General features: G+C 38.9%; 1 protein-coding gene across 4 annotated transcripts in view; it reads left to right on the top strand.

Moving 5' to 3' along the window:
- enox2 (ecto-NOX disulfide-thiol exchanger 2) overlaps positions 1–17,980 on the top strand; it is a 185,929-nt gene that overhangs the window by 33,668 nt on the left and 134,281 nt on the right. For 2 of the 4 annotated variants that reach the window (XM_026146438.1, XM_026146448.1), the window contains one exon: positions 12,976–13,066. The exons of the other annotated variants lie outside the window; for them this stretch is intronic. In XM_026146438.1, the coding sequence (XP_026002223.1) occupies positions 13,033–13,066 (34 nt within the window). In that variant the 5' untranslated portion in view covers positions 12,976–13,032. The remainder of the gene's footprint in view (positions 1–12,975; positions 13,067–17,980) is intronic. 4 annotated transcript variants of the gene reach the window in all.

Below are 17,980 nucleotides of genomic sequence, written 5' to 3'. Positions count from 1 at the left end.
ATAACAACCCAAATCCCTGAATGAATTATCCAAGGTCAGCTTGCATTTCATGGTAATACACCAGATTTGAACTTGGAAAAAATAATGAGCGAACCAATGTGTCTGAATTTTGAGTCTTCATATGTCCAGAGTGCCAGACTGCATGAACGGTTACATGGATCAACACTCATTTTGTTTGGTGATCTCAGTTTAATGGCACTGGAGTTCACTTGGTGGATTTCAGTATAGAAAGAAGGACATAAAACTATCAAACATATATGCAATGAAATAACAGAATCAAAAGCTGGAATTTGCACTGCAAGTTAGGAGAAGCAGTGTTTTTACCTTTCTAGGTTATATAAATAAATCTGTGGGAAGTTGCAGTATGTTGGCCCTGAATATAATTGTCAACAAAATATGTTATCATCAAATAAGAGTATATTATGCTTACGCATTAAGTTTAAATGAATGCAGAGGAAAATCTCCTATAAGGCTCTGACTGATGACAAAAGCAGAATTACTGTAGTTGGCGCCGAGATCACTGCTATTGAAAGTTCTTACTCATTGATGGTAGGTAATCTTGAATCTTAATATAATACACAAACTCCTTGTCTGACTGTTGCTTGTTTCCCTGACCACAAACTCCCCAAAGACTTGGCACCCTAAAGGTTCTTATCAGATATAGTAACCACCTGGGAATGAGCTAATGGACCTAAACCACTATATGAAAGCATCCTGTAACTGTTTTACAACAGTAAAATCTTATTAATATCCACAATCGTTGCCTACCAGCCACTCAACAGTGGGCTAAAATGACCCACTTTTACTTTACTTATAAACATTACCATTGTGATTAAGTGTGTAAACTTACATTTTTGCAATAACCACAAACAGCCTAAATAATACTGTAGCATGAAAATGTACTAGTAAATATAATTAATGACAAAAACAATCTCTGAGTTAAACAAGGCCACCCTGGTTGAGGCTTTTAATGTGGAGAAAAGGCACAAAACCACAGAATAGCCTGTAATTATAAGTATACTATGTAAAGTTATTCTTATATGCTTTGTATACTGGAGTCTGATTCTAACTGATGGTTCACAGGTTATTTCTAAAATGTAATCCCTCTTTTGCTTCCAACATAGAGTGTTTTCAATGCACAAAGCCAGAGCTTGCTCATACATTATTGGTTAATATTATCTGGACTTCAAGCAGACTAGAGATCTTTTTCCTTGCCTACAGATTCTGCTCGAGTTCATATGCAGCCATCTTTTTATAGATTATGTTAAAAAATGTCAGAGTTGAGCATGAGCGATTTGTTTGATAGATTAACTGGCAGCGACGGCTGGAATGACTTGTCTGTCTTTACTTCTTAAGATGTGGATTACATTTGCATGTCATAAGTGCTGTTTCTCATTTTAAGGGTAATTTTTAAAAAAAGTAAATGATTCATTTTAAATAAATCGAAATGTAAATACTTAATTATTGTAACCCATAGTCCCAGTGGCATGCCGTGCAGCTCTCTTCATCCTATCTCTTCACTTAATGTGCCAGTATGCTGCTCAGTTTTCCTTTAGTTCTAAGCAGCTCATAACTCTTATCAGAGACAGCTTTGGGGTTGAGACAAAGTAATTAGCTGTTGGAAAAGCGCCTGCATTTTGGAGCAGAACAGACCCAGCTTTTTAGCCAAAGGCTGTGGTCTGGTTAGAGAACACAGTGGACTAGCTGAATGAGGATGCCTCTCATAACTGATAGTATTGTTTTAATGCTACAAGTGGGAACCAAATTTGGATCTTTGCTAATTGTGGAATCCTTGCAGTATAAACTGCATCAACAAAGATGAATGTTTTTCATATATTCTTTATTTTAATTCAGACTTCCTCTGTGAAGAAAGGGAGCAGGTATAAACCCAGTCAAAGTGCATTTGTTAAAGTTACACAATGCACACCGAGCTTTCACTGCATGAAAAGTAATGCAGGAGGTGGATTATTATGTCGGTCTTTCCTCTTATAACACTTTAATGTCAATTAATATATGAGAGCTAACAGAATGTAATATCAAACAGCATCCTCCTCAGGGTAATAAGTCATTGGCATTCCCGCCGCAAAGAATTTCCAGTTTATTGGATGAGTTTGTCAAATGTTTTCTAGTTTTAAAGTCTTTTAGATAACCAATTTGCTGTTGTAGGAAGAGATTTCTGTTGACAATTTCATTCTCAGCAGATGCTGTTGACCATTCACAAGCATTTTTCCAAATGATATGAGGTTATTATATAATGCCTGTGAGGTCTTTAACAGAGGCATTCAGATGATGAGTTAAAGACATAAGGATACATCCCTGATGTTGCTGTTTTTGCCGGTCTCATCCTTTCCCCTGGTTACACATGCTTTAGCTTCTGCCTTTCTTTCTTGATTTAAGTGCTTGTGACAAGGAGAGCTGAGCACCATCTAGCCTTTTAAATGCAAGTCTGCTTTTTTGTCTGGTATTTACTTGGAGCTGGTTGAATCAAAACCTCTGCTCTTTTCCACCAGTATCCTGCTACATAGGTTTTTCAGTTAAAGGTACAGTGTGGAAAAATCACCTCTAGATTACCCTTTCCCCCTCCTTTCCCTATTAAAGTTCATGGGCGCTGTTCAGGGCTGGACTGGGACAAAAAATCGGCCCGGGCATTGTGACTAGAGACCGGCCCCCCAGGTATTATAGGAAAAATCATAAAGCCTTTGAATGAAAACAAACGCTGTTGGGACAGTGGTGTACACTGTCTTGTTGGTATATGTATGATTTCTATACGTTGTACATCAGATAAAAACTTTGGTTGTAAGATTCAGATAATTAGACTTTTTAAATGAGAATAAGAAAGAAAAGTATTTCTTTGTGCCCCCCTCTCCCTGTTAATGCCTTACCTGCCCCCCTGTCAACACTTTGCTAGACCCGCCCCTGCACAGTTACCAGCTGTCAGCTGCTTAGAAAAGGATCCTGGTGTTATTTGTCTCTCAGAAACAGATCATAACTTCCCTTCAACTCATTCATGTCACCTAAAAGGTAAACCTGTTTCTCCATCACCTGTTCAGCTCTGATGGTTCAGTAAGGACATCTCCTGGTTTCATCTTCATGTTTCCCTCTCACCACATATCCAAACCGACATCATGACCAGCAGCTTTACAGCTGTGGCTCCAGCAAACATCAGCTGATACTAGAAATTAATATTAAATAAATTCTAACAACAGCTGATCAAGCTTAAACGTGCTGCTGTTGTTTAGCGCGACATCCGCTGGTTTCCTCTTTCTGGCGCAAAGTGATAAACAAACAAGAGAGCCGATCAGCTGATCTTTGATCAGTTTCAGGATTGAATGAGAGAAGAAGAGGCAGCTGCAGCGTAAAGACAGAGAAAAACTCCAGCTTTGTGTCTTTTTCATTGTAGCTGAAGTCCGGGACAAACTGTGTTCCTTTTCAGCTCAATACGAAACGCGTAATATTTTCTCTGAATACGAGACGATTCCGTTTTTTAGGGGACGGTTGGCAGCTACTAACTAACCTTATGAATAAAATAAAGTTCACTATCAGTAACATAGCACCACCCAGCTGTATAGAAACCACGTCATGCTAGCTAGCACGCAGTACGAGTTATTGCGACTGACGGTAAAAAGTCAGCACAACGAAAATAAACTCCACCTTTATATCTGACCCAGACAGACTGCAGGTCATAACTTCTTACCTGAAGTTCAGTTCACCTGACACTTGGACCGGCGGCCGCCTCGGGCCTCTGCTCCTGCCTCACCTTTCCCTCATCCACCTGGCCTCTTGTGGCAGCTCCGCCATAGCCACCACCAAACAACTGAATTATTTTTACACATCTGCCAGCATCTGGCCAATCCACCATCTCTCATTGTTTATACTGTTATACAAATAAATAAATGTTTTAAAAAAAATCATCGGCCCACCGGGCCAGTCCAGCTATGGCGCTGTTGAACAAACCCATTTTGGTTCAGACATTACATTTGGACTGTGCACTTTATCGGCTATGACTTGCCAGTGTTTTTTTTTTAATCTAGAATTTAAAAAATGGGTTTGTGTCAGTTAAATATTTCGTTGTATTTTGTGCTTTTACTTCTGTGTCACATCAAAAATGTGGCTGGCACTCATCTGTAGTGAGTGTAGGCTGTCAGTCTGCTGTTCACCTCAGCATGCAGTCGTTATGCTGAGTGAGAGGTCCACGTCTATTTACTCTGGAGGAACCTGTACTTGTAAAGGGGTCTGAAACAAGAGTCAGCTCATCTCTGACCGCAATACAATAGACTAGTTATTAAGAAACCTTAAACCTTTCTGTTGGTATGCTCTCTTTTTGCTGCTGGACTTAAAATGTAGTCATAATGTATTATATTTAACTTTATGAAACTGCATCAGTTTGTTGAAAATTTATAGTAATAAATATTTATTTATATGAGTGCAACTTCTTTTCCCTATTCAATAACATTAAAAAATGACTGACTGTGCCTTTTAAACTGTGTGTTTTTGTAACCAATTGCGTGAACTGCAGTCAAACTCTGTTGAATAAATCACCAGTTGAAAAATAGTTGTAAGGATCTTTTTTTAACAATAAAAGCGTCACGTCTACAGAATGGAGACTAACGGTAATTACAAAGACCTTAGAAACAACACAGCATTGCTCGTCTTTATTTCAACGTCTGGTGTTCAGTCATTTACACTTAATTTTGTTAACAAAATTCCCTTTTGTCATACCTTAATTACCATGATAAAACTAATGGCACACACTTGAGATATCATTCAGAGTTGGTTGTAAAAGAGAAACTAATCCACAAAGTAATAATTTAGCCACCTAAACAGTTGTCTCTACCTCTCCAGTTGATTATTTTTCCCCTTTTTAAATAAATTGGTGCTTTTTTTGGCACTAATAAATTATATCCTGGAAGAAAATGATTTCCCCAACCTCCTCATTGGCCGTGAATGCAAAGACAGCACGTGTCTGTGGTTGTTAAATAACGCTCGCTGGCTCCCAGCCCACTCGTAAATTATGGAGAGAAAGCCTCTCCCAAGACTGCCTTTAGTGAAACGGTTCAGTCAGTGAGGTTGTTTCCCATAACAACCGGCACAGCTGTCAGTTAACGGAGTTTTGTGGCACAGAGACCAGAGCTTTGTTGACAAATTATGAGAAAGTGTCATTAGTTTCTTTACTCCTCTTTCTACACTTATATATTTGTCTACTGTGGGCGCATTTAACATATGACTGAGCTGAAAATTCAGTCGTTCATGACTGAATATAGTGATAAAAAGTTATGAAAAAATGAATTAATTAACTAAAATGTTTTATTGCAATTGGAGAAAACAATTGCCAAATTAATCCATGAAAAATATCTATTGAGTCTTGTTGGAGCTGCATTCTGCATCATGCCTGCTCATAAACCAACCGTGGTTAAGTAAACTATTCCATAAACAAACAGAGATGCAAAGAACAAGATGCTGGAGTACGCAGAGACAAGAAACGCTTACAGGGAAACAGAAAAATCACATTGTGTTCGTCCTCTGGCTATGTCTGTTAACATTGTGCAATTTTTTTCCTGCTCCCTTTCAAAGATTTCAGCCTAAGCCCTGTCTGAATGACAAAAGGCCCACCCCACCTCTAGCCAGTTTTTCCTCTTCGATCGTTGTATTGTGGAGAACAGTGGACGTCCTCTCAGTCGTCTTGTTACCCTGATTTTGCTCTTTCCTCCCTTTCTCCTCCCTCTGGCTGTCTTGCACTTCTTAAGTATTTTAAATCATTTTTAAACTTCTTTTTTCTTTATTTAAATCCCATTACATGTTAGAAAGTGTATAAAGATGGCTGCAGTGCATACTTGGTGCTTCTCCATTATCATTAAACATTTATGACAAACGAAATGTACAGTCATATCTTCAAGAAGTGCAACCACAGGGCACAGATGAGTGCCATAATGTTTCAGGGTATCCATTTTTAAAATGTATGTTTAGCTGTTTTTACTCACATATTGCTGCACAGCGGTGGTGCCATCTCTTCAACATGTTGTTTCCCTGTGTGTAGGAAGATTTGACAGACTGTCATCTCTTCAGCATGCCAGCAGGGGCTCATTAACAAACAAATACTGCGTACTACATGATTGTTTGCAACAGCGTGGGAACACTTGTGGCTGTATTCTTTAGTATAAAATGCTATTGTCATTTTATGTAGTTAAAAATATGAATAAGATTGATTTTAGAGTACGCACACTGCGACTGTAGAAAGGATGACTGGAACAGCCACATCACTACACATGGCAGTTCTTTTATGCAGTGAATTGCTTTCTGTCCCAAAACCCAGCAGTCACATTTGATAGCTGCCGAGATTTTCCTCGTCATTACTGTAAATCAGCTGTGTAAACCATGATACTGAGTAAGAATCTACTGTTGACTATTAGAAAACCGCATATGTCTTTGCATAAACTCACAGGCTGCTTCATTAACTACTTACTGTGTAAGACAATGCAAATACCATCAAACAGCTCTGCTATAGGTTTGAGTTTATGAAGCATTTTCAGTTGTTGGTGTTATTATTTTATTGAGGTGATAGTGGGTGGTTGTGGTGCACGGTACCGAATTGCATTTAAACGTAGTTTTGTCCGGCCCAAGGACACATTACCTGGCACTTTAGACCAGCGGTCTCCAACCTTTTTTGCGCCACGGACCGGTTTATGCCCGACAATATTTTCACGGACCGGCCTTTAAGGTGTCGCGGATAAATACAACAAAATAAAACTATTACCGGTACCGAAAAAAGAAGATTTATTCATAACACACGTGAAAAGACCACGAAAACCGAGTAAACGATAAAAACGATAACAAAATAACGCTGAAAACCAATAAAAACCCTGAAAACCAGACATTTCACAGCTGAGCCTCAACTCTCGCGGCCTGGTACCAAACGACTCACGGACCGGTACCGGTCCGAGGCCCGGGGGTTGGGGACCGCTGCTTTAAACCACTGAAAATTTGTTGCAGACTGAATTTACTTACCTAATAGTATAATTAGAAAAGCTTTTCTTCTACCAAGCCTGTGTGTGGACTGACTGGTGTTTAATTCCTGTGTATTCTGGACACTCTTCTAGTTTCTGAGTTACAACTCCTACCACTGCGAACACTTTGGACTTTACCTTCCACACGTGCTCCAGTTCCCTGGTAGTTCTCTGCTTTGTGGCTTCTTCAGGCTTACTTGTGCTAGTTCAGAGTGAGGCAGAGACTTTAGATATCAGACTCCTCTGGTGTTGAACCACCTCCAAGTTTGGGTTCATCATCTCTACTTTTAAGATAAGACTTAAAACTTTACTTTTTAATCAGTCTTGTAATTAGACCTGTATCAGATGACCTTGAACCAACCTTTATTTATCCTGCCACAGGCTACATCTGCTTGGAGACTTGGCTCAGGGGGTTGGGAATCGCATCTGTAACCGGAAGGTTGCTGGTTCGATCCCTGGGCTCTCTGTCCTGGTTGTTGTGTCCCTGGGCAAGACACTTTACCCTACTTGCCTACTGGTGTTGGCCAGAGGGGCCGATGGCGCGATATGGCAGCCTGGCTTCTGTCAGTCTTCCCCAGGGCAGCTGTGGCTACAACAGTAGCTGCTTCCACCAGTGTGTGAATGTGAGAGTGAATGAATAGTGGTATTGTAAAGCGCTTTGGGTGCCTAGAAAAGCGCTATATAAATGCAATCCATTATTATTATTATTATTATTACCTTTTGTCTAATGTCCAGTCAATGTAAGGGTCCAGTGAAAAAACTTTTTGAGAGCCGCCCTACTTAAATGAACTTTTGCAATCCTACCAGACCACAGAGGTCTAGAAAGCAGCTGCTCTTGAAGATTCCAGGCTTAGAAGACACTGGATTTTATTTACTATATTTGTTTGATGATGCAGCACAGTGGCACACTGTTGCCTTAGAGGAAGAAGGCCCTGGGTTCCACTTTACCTTCTCTTTCACCTCGCCCACCAACCAATCGAAAAGATAGCTGCCCTTCCCTAAGCTTGGTTCCTTTGAAGTTCTTTTCCTGTTTAAAAGGACTTCTTCCTTCATACCATCACCAAGTTCTTCCTCATATGATCATAAGTTAGCTGTGGTTTTATCGTTGATATTTTAAGCATGTTAGATTAAATAACTTAGACGCCTGTGATTAAAATTTACCCTCAGATTTACATCATAGCATACACATAAATTATTGAATTTACTTTTCTTGTTGCTTGTGTCCCTCCGAGTTACACAACTAAATTAAGACAACTTAGCGACATATTTTTCTTGCTTTTAGAAAAAAAAAAAAGACCATAATTCATAATATAGCCCGTCTTAATTACTAGTATATAATGAACATGCGTACAGGTACACAGACAGAAGATGTCTCGAGATGAATAATTACATTGATTTTATTATTGCTGTTTTGCTTCATTCCAATGCATTGTGTTTCCTCAGTGACCGGGGCATATCAGGTTGCAAGACTAAGCTAAATGAAGTGTTGACATAGCATTAGGACATTTTTATAAAAAATATTAATTGTTCATTTATCTATTACGTGAGTGTTCACTTACTTTTAGTAGTAGTAAGTCAGTATGGCCCTTTGGAACAAAATATGTTGCCTACCCTATTCTAATGGCATTTTAGTCCATTTGATATGCACCATCAGGTTGCCCACATTATCTCAAATGGGCATGTCGTTACCTTACATTGTGACGGTGTGGATAATGCATCGCAGGTTAAAATGCTATTTCTAGACACAACTAGCACTGGTTGTCATAAAAGAGAGAAATGCAAGAAAAGCTGTCCAATAATTGAATGATTGATGGGGGTTTTCCCCCAATGAGGCATACCAAGACAAAAGAAAGGAAAAATTGATTTCCTGTGCAAAACATCAGTACTACACCAGACAACTTATACACAAGCGAATAGCTGCACATTTTCAACCTATTTCTGTGTGTGTTTATGTCATCATAGTAAATCTAGTAGCTTGGTTGTGTTATTCTGTGTTGTGGACATATTTCTATGATTTTCAGACAAATGTAAAATCATCCAAGCCTTTATTTTGTTGCCCCTCTGTGGCAGATGAGGTACTTTATTACAGAGATAAGCACACAGGCTGAGGGACAGCTACAGGAAATAAAAGATTTAGTTACTTGCGAAGTACCAATCAGTTCTTGTGAAGTTGGTATGATTAATCGAAGGCTGTGAATTGTTTCAGAGGGCGATTTGGTTTGTGAATTTCCAGGCTGCTGTTTCCCTGTTGTGCAGAAAAAAGATGAATAGACCTATCGAGGCTATTATGGGGTATCTTCCTTTTCCATCACTATAGGGGGCCAGTTGACTCTGATTATTCGTTTTTCACTGAGGGGATTCTCTAATCCCTCCTAGAGACAGGTGTGTGGCCTTTACATGTGTCAAGGAGTTACCTGTGGTTAACTGTGAGTAAAAATCCATGTGAAAATCCATTCATACGCAGCATAAACACAGAGGCAGCAAATTTCACAGCATTTTGAAGCTGTAAAACACTCACCAGCTTGTGCTGCACTGCTTCCTACACTTTTTCATAAACAATTCATGTTGCCTTTGTGCTGTAAAGAAATGTCCAGTGTCTCAGCAAGGCCGTTCGCATCAAACCGTGTTTAGAACACTTTCTTTCCCGTTTTTGTTTATTCGAAGGTTTGCATATTGCAAGCTTTCTGGATCTTTTTTAAAATGTTAGATATTGCAAATGTGAAACTTCTTTCTCCTAGCTTCTGTGTTTCATTCATAATCATTAGCGTACAAATTTGCCCAAGATAGCATCTAAAGCCAGCGTACTATAGAATGAAGTATGTGGAAAATGACGAATGCTGATAATAACAAATATGATAGGGGAAAGTGGGTGCCTTAAGAATGATGAATGCCATTTGTTTGTGGTCCCCACAGAGGACTTCAAAAACAGTTTTTTGTTGGAACTCCACACATTAGGAAATCCCTTATTTTGCCAAATTAAAATAGCTGTCATTATTCTTCGTAAGTCTGGGGTAATGTTATTCTCATGCTGACAAAGCAGCTAACCCAATTTTCCATCCTCATTGTGCATTTTCTCCTTGGCCTTGATTTTGCTTTGCGGTTACCGTTATTGTGGTTAATGGTTTGCTCAGATTTTCAGCGGTTTTGCTGATTCTCATCGTATGTATATATTACACGCCTATAGGTCCAAATGCCACTCTGATGTGTTTACAATTACATTTCTGTGTAATAATATGTTAAGTGTGATCACATCAGCTGCAGTGCAGAGAAAGCTTCTGACCAAACTCATCCTCAAACTTGACTAAAGTCTTTGTGTGCATCTTGCAGACAAAATCTGCCAACACACAGATCACAAATGCCTTTGTGGTTCTTTCCTGCTACAGTAGATGTCTGCATGGACACATTTTTCCAAGATTGCACACTCAGACAGGCTCTCAAGGCCTGGATGAAAACAAGGTGAAAGCATTAATAGCTACGCTACAGTAGCTGGAAATAATTTTTTTCATTTGCCTGACTTTCTTTTATAATCTGATCTCTTAGTTTGGCTGACAGTGTACTTGGTTTCTTCTAATGTGCAAAACTTTTTGGTTGCATTTGGAAATGAAAGGAACCAGAATTAGGTTGCATGATTTTTTATTTTTCCACAGTGATATTTCCTGTTTTGCTGGTTAACAGCCTGAATTTACATTCATTTATTAAGTAACATTTCATTGCAAGCCAGGCGTTTGTACTTTGTTAGTTATTTTGAATCTTTATTTGGATATTGTCGTAATAAAGCATTATGTGTAAAGCAGGGATTTAAGTCAATTATGTTGATGCAAAAGATGGGCTTTTGTCTTTTTATTGTACTTCTTTTTTGTTTATTTTATAGTCTTTTTTTTTTTAACTATTCCTGATCCCACGTAACATATTTTATTATTATGCTTTTATTATGTTTTTCTTTCCCTCATTCCCCCAGCATTTTTTTAACTCTGTATTATTTTCTATATTGAAACCTTGTAAGAAAAGGAAACAATTGTGCACTCATTCATAAACATAACTTCACTATATCCTGTGCTCTCAGGATTTATCTAACGTTATCATATTTACCAGGTTTTCTCCAGTGAATCTTGAGATAATAGGCGATCAACAGAGTTATTCATGCTGATGAGTGAATTTTGTTTTATCGCAGAAAAATACAAATTCAACTGGGAAAGAGCTTTGAACTCATCACACTTCTGTTCTGCTATCTGTATTCAAAACAAATGCAGGCTGATAGTAGCAGTGGAGCTTTACAGTTTTGTTGCTGTGTATGAGCTAAAAACCAGAGCAACCAATAAGGTGATATGTGGCGCCTCAGTTAAATTGTAAGTTTATTACATTGTTTAACAAAATCTCACCAAATCAGGGTGACTGCTTTGGTGAGGATTTGTTAAACATGAATAATTTCCAGATATTGTTGTATACCTTAACGCTGACACACCAAGCTTAGCTGGTGTGGCACAGTTTGTACATTTAATTCAGTTTGTAGAGACTTTTATTGTGGCTTGCAAAGATGTCATTGTATGTGTGCCAATATCCCACTGTACTAGTGAACGAGAACAATCTTATCTGTGCCTGACATATGGAAGACAATAACATACACGATGCATTAAATCCTACCAAAGCTGCAACGTTTCATATGATGGTAGCTTATTCTTTACGTGTTGTGCACTCTATGTGAAAGTCTGAAGTTATTTTTTTATTACATGTAATTTGTAGTCTATTGGGTTACAAGTAAGTACATTTTGGCTTGTCACAGTAGCACAGCTCTATTAAGCAAGAAGCAGCCTCCAGAGCTGACAAATGAAGCCAACATGGAATTGCCAGAAACTTCCATCTTTTGAAAGAAAACTTGATTCTGGCTGTAAAAGCAAGACAGTCCCAGCTGTGCTAGTTTTGAATCTTATAGTTTCATGCTCATTTTTTAAATGATGATACCAGTGACGCTACAGCCAAGCGTGCTTCAGGGCAGGGATACAAAGAGTGTTGTTGGGGAAAAAATATTGATAAGCAATGTACTGTATTGCTTCCTTTTGCTGTGCCATTATCAGTACACTGGTGCCAAATGTCAATATCTTTTTATTAAAACACATAGGGACTCTAAACCAGAATCGATATTTCATGACTTTTAGCTAATGGCACTTAACTAATGCTTACCGAAGAGTGAAAAACCCGTAGAGGAAAATAGATAATGGTAATAAAACACAGACACACTCCATATGAAGTGTTTCTCTTGAAGTGTATCGCAGAATTACACAGAACTGGTGTTATCTTGTGAGTATTGTGTACTGTGATGCATTTGAAAGTGAACTTTAATTTGTAACTGAAAGTCCTTGACCTGAATGTAACATCCCAAGAATGCAGTATAAATGTCTTTCTATAAGAATTCAGATGCTATGCTCAGCAGTGTGGAGGGAGGTTTGGGATCGCTGTGACCTTCTCAGTGGCCTGAGAGTGTGTTGGCATGGCATGACTGATGCAGATTATCATAGTGGAGAAAGCCAATTACTCTGGTCATCACGGCACCCTCGGGGTCTCTCTTGGTAGAATGAAATGCGTTACAGAACTCTCTGTGCAGCGTTTTGTATTTCCTCTATGCTGATCCTCTCAGTTTGAGTGTTAATAGTGCAGTCAATGGGACACTCCCATGCCTCAGAGGCCCTCTATGGCTCGGATGAGCTTCTGCTCCACAAAGCAGGGAGGTCGTGCCTTTTGGAGAAGCGGATGAATTACAGTCTCCTCTGTTTGTCTTCTCTTTCTATTCAAGACAAAACCCTTTTTATTTTAGACCCCTCCTAAAAGCTCCTCCCGGTTGGTGTCCTTGAACGACTACAGAATGAATAAGTCGGGTTGCGGAGTTGTGGTGTAAAAAACTCTTCGGTGGTGTTTTGTGAACGGAACAAATGGCTGCTGACCAGACCTTTCTTACCCTTGGTTTTCTTTTACAAAACAGATTCGCTTACAAGAACAGAGAAGCTGAGATCACACCTGACGACGCTACACCTGTAGAATGTACAAAGACTACAGATCAAGTAGAGTCGCAGGTAAGAGGTCTAAGTGGATGCTGCTGCCCGTGGGTAGTACCTATATAAGAACTTTTACTGTGTTGTCTTTCTGAGCTCCTGAGTTCAGCATTTAAAGTTATGGGACAAGATTTACTAACGTGATGCACCGGTGCAAGCTGAGTAAAAGATTTTCTACTGATATTTAGTGTGTGTGTGTATATATATATATGCCAACATACTAGAGAGAGAGATAACCAAAGTTATATATAACTTCACTTTGGTTCTTTTGTGCAGACTTAGTGCCAAGGCTTTTGATTAACCTCATTCAAACTCACGTCTGTGATTTGAACACGGGGAGCACAGTGGCACAGATGTGTACTGATATTTGTGAACTGTAAAAATTGTGAATTTAACATAATGTCACATTTAAATTATTTAAAGTACTTACTTACTTCAGTGGAGTACTTATGTAAATATCTATCTAGCTTAAGTACAATTTTTCAATTTGCTGACAATAACAGAAAACCAAGGAACTGATTTTGTAACTTCTTGTTATGCAGAGAAACTAAGGCAGTCCAAAGGAAAGAGCATTTCCAATATACAGCTACAGATATTTTCACATTCCTTCACTTGAAAGGGATGAAAAACTGAAAAGTCAATTTTAACAACCCGGGAATATATAGAAAGTGTTTTTTCTGAGTGCATTGTCTGCTTGTAGAAACAAAAGTGAAAGCCTCTGTTCACTTATAACAAACTGATAAACACTGGCCACTGTTGGCAGATTGTTTCAAGCCCAGCAATGATGTTTGTTCTTCTAACTTTATGTAATTCTTAAATGCAAATTATGGATTAAGAAACAAAGAAATTGTAAACATGCGTGTGCATCCACGCATTGAATGTAGTGTTTTTATCTCTTAAATATTGTTGAACCATGCAGGGCATTTTCAATCTCTTGACACTGTCCCCCTTATTTTTAACCATAATAACATATGCATTGTGAGATACTGAACACTGTTGACCATGGTAATCTTGAATTTTCCTTTTGCACTTTGAGAATTTTGACATTTTTGTCACCTAGTAGAATGCCTCGACAGGTACTGGACGAATTACCATGAAATTCAATGCAAATATCTGTTTTCCCCTAATGATGAATTCTTATAATTTGCATGATCCCTAGAGTTTCCATCTTCTGCTGTCATTTTGTCTATCATGTTAGATTCATCTGTGATCTAGTCACTGAGAGGCTAGGGCACCACGTGGAATGAAATGCCCTAAACAGACAGGTCCATGATTTGCCCCCCAGCTAGATAATCCTCCTCTGCTTGTTATTCCCCTGCTGTTTCCTGCATTGCTGGTCAGTCCACACTTTGCTATCTAAAACACCAAAAAATAAATAAAACAGGTTTATAACTAAACACCTGCAAGACTCCCACCTTGTTTTGTGCTTTTTACCCACTGCTAACACTAAGATGCTACACATGATCACCATTCCACTTGTTTTGTGCATAAGCATGTTAGAATTACCACTAAGAGCATTTGGGCATTTAACATTTCCTTCAAAGCCTTGATAGTTATTCCACCTCAGAATATTTTGGGTATTTTGACAAAGTATGCCACTAACATAAGTACCTAACACAGAAAAAGAAGAACAGTAGTACTTAATAACTGGGCAGTTTTGTTTTGCAGAAGCAGGTGATCCATTATGCATTACATTAGCCATGGCATTACCATGGTTCAGTCCCCTATTATGGAGTCTTTGAAAACACCGGGATCTCACAGTACATTGTCTGAAAATAGAAATTGAACCGGGTAAGAAACTGACGAATTGCTAAAGAGAGGGGGGAGTGAAAAGCACCTTACTTGCTGGGCTTTGGCCGATGAGTGTGTCCTTTCCCATTACTCTCACACAGCGCAATATGCAGGTCAGTCAGGTGGTAATGAATGCTCTGTCTGATACTTGGCCTTTCTCCCTCCATGCTGCTCGTCTGGTTCGCTCTCTCTGCTGTATCCTCTCTGTGTCTTCACTTTTTTTAAACCAGGAATCCCATCTTCTCTTTATTGGGAAACATCTTGCAGTTTAAATGTGTCTCAGATCAGTTTAGACAATATAGATGTCAAGTTTTCTGTCTCTTTCTTAATTAATCAAAACCCAACTCCAACCCACAGTCATCTGACGGTGAAACCTAATTTTGTCAGCTTTATATGAAGAAAAACGGAAGGAAAATTTTGTTAGTAGATCATTCACTTTAGTCTCCACAGTGCACACAGAGCTAATCAAATTCTGTGCACACTGACTCCCACTGCATGACCATCTGCAATAGGAAGGAATGTGATCATGCATTCATTCAATGTTTGGCTGAAATAAATAAAAGCAAGTTGAATATGTAATATTTTGACATTTCTTGTAAACACTAAAGTATTAATAAAAATCAATTATTATTATTATTTTGGAATTCATACTTTGTATGATAATTTTCTTTTTAGGAGGAAAACAAAAACAATGTTGCTATTGCACGTTTCTTAAACGGGACTTTTTAGTGGTTTCATATTTTTCCTTGGAAGTGCACCAATCCTGTGATTGACAATTGTAACTACTGATAATAATTTTAATTTAATTTGATGCAATAGATGCACTTTGAAATAGTTAGGTTACTAAGTTATTTTAGCTTACAAACAATAAAGAAATTGCCCTGTAAGGTATCTCATAGAGTTAGCAGTTACAACAACATCTTAAGGGTTCCCCACTTGCAGCAAAGATACTTTCAGTGTGTTAAGAATGAAACTTTAACTAGCATTAAATAACTGAAAGTCTATTAAAGCTTGATAGGAGGTTCGAGGCTTTGGCACTTTCCTAAATCGGCAAAATGCCTCCTCTACCTTCAAGATAGCAAGACTGTTTTGGCACTGTGTTTAAAAAAACTACATATATTACAAATGAATTCATCAGAAGACATAAGCTCACTGATATGACTAATGCAAGAAAAACTTTAATTTGGTTTATACAAACATTCAAGCAGGGCTCTCTTAGAATTCAGAGCTGCGTTTATATCTGCAGGGATCTATAGGTCTACATGTCCTTTCTCAGACAAACCGATAAATGTTTAGAATATGGATGAAATGTTTTCACATTTCTGTGTTAAGCTCACCATACTCTCTGGGGAGCGAGGTGTCTGGCTACAAGACATTGCCTGGCTTTGTGTTAACTTGGGGGCAGTGGAGTTTCATTCCAGTGCAAGGCTGATGGTACATTTGGTGCCAGGAATCACAACAAGCTTGCTGTGGAACACAGCTGCCAACATGCACGGCTGGTCCGCTCGCTCTCATAAAGTGATTTTGCTTCTGTCAGAAGACTTGCAGCATCTCAATGCAGCATGTTAATGTTGCAGAACAGAGAAATGTGATTTGCGATCACCTCTTGTGGCTGTAATGATGGTGATGCAGGAGTGGTGTTTGTGTCAGTGGATTCTCTGGCTGTGGGAGATAGTGGGGCTAGAAGCATTGTTAACAACATTTCAGCAGTGCAGAGGGGTTAACAGTTGTTTTCACTCCATTTGGGACCCACTTCCATCAATATTCATCCTGAGGGAAGACTCTCCGGAGGAAGGCCTGCCCTCCTTTTGGATTTGGCCTAATCCAGTTTCCAGAACAGATGCTGATGTCACCAAGGCGCCTACAGTAACTCCCTCGTCTCTGATCATCATCAAAATGATGGCAAACATTGTTTTCCTTCTCAAAACATGTTAGCTCCAAATATTTTTCATGGTGGCTTGTTACTCCTCCACAACTCATTAAATTCATCCAGGGAGAAATGCACCAGTATGTGAACTGGGACACTGTGAGCTCACTTAATGAGCCGTGACTTATGCAGGGGAGTCACCTTAACCTTTCCTGTCCAGATGATCATCAGCTAACCATCAGTCAGGCTGCAAGGATATGAGGTTAGGTGGGAGAAGGAGAAGAAGGAACAGGTAATTAGAAAGGGAAGATTTAAGGAAGATAGAGGTCAGAGATAACTAGCAGGAGCCCAAAAAGACACAGATGTCCGCCATCCTCAGGAGACATTTCTGCACTGGCTGTCTCCCTTCATACAGAGCAGTGGAGTTAATGACATTTTCTCGTGTCTGGGCTACAAGCCCACCATTCATTGATCTCAGCGTGGTCAACACCCAATATCTCAACAGTCACTTTAGACTTATAGGCGTTCTGCTGAGCAAAACCTTTTTAAATATCATCTGCTTTCCTTCACTGAAGCTACCTGAATCATCTTCTTTGACTGGAAAAGGGCATGTTGGTGCAGCATGGAGCTCTCTTACCATGTGAAAACAGGACTGTGTGATATGACAAATTAGTCAATAGAGGCAAACAAACAGTGTCAACATCTCATGGGAGAAATAGTCATAAATGTTTAGTGGAAAGGGAAATATTGAGTGAAACTAATGCTTGCTTGTAAGAAGAAGGCTTTGTCTCTCTGAGCCGTTGTTAAAATGTTACTGTGATAGTTGTCGATGAGGTCCAGCTTCTGTTTAATATGTAATAATTGAATTTGAATAATTCATTCTAAGAGTTCCCCGTTAACTAAACAAATATATTAGGCAGGAAATTAGATCTCTCTGGTTTAGCTGTTCTATGTATTTCTGCTTTATTACATGAAACAGAGATGAGCTGCATGATATGGACTCGTGATTTCAGAAACGTGGTCAAGTCTTCTCACATAAGACATTTTGAAATGTTCTAGCCAAAATTACTACTCACTTTCAAGTCCACCAATTTATTTGAGTAAAGAGGGCTCGAATGTCACCAAAGACACACGTTCTCACATGAAGCCATTAAAGCGAACCGAGGCTGCTTTCATCTGCTGAGGCACAGAGTCAAATTAATGTTTGATTTGGATGTTTTGCTACGCTAAGCAGGCCACAAAAAGAACATTATTGTACAAAAAAATAAAAAAATCAA

The sequence above is a fragment of the Astatotilapia calliptera genome, chromosome 2, assembly GCF_900246225.1.
Source record: "Astatotilapia calliptera chromosome 2, fAstCal1.2, whole genome shotgun sequence".
Lineage (NCBI taxonomy): Eukaryota > Metazoa > Chordata > Actinopteri > Cichliformes > Cichlidae > Astatotilapia > Astatotilapia calliptera.
The sequence above is the reverse complement of the archived record's forward strand: the minus strand, read 5'-3'. Positions and strand labels throughout refer to the sequence as shown.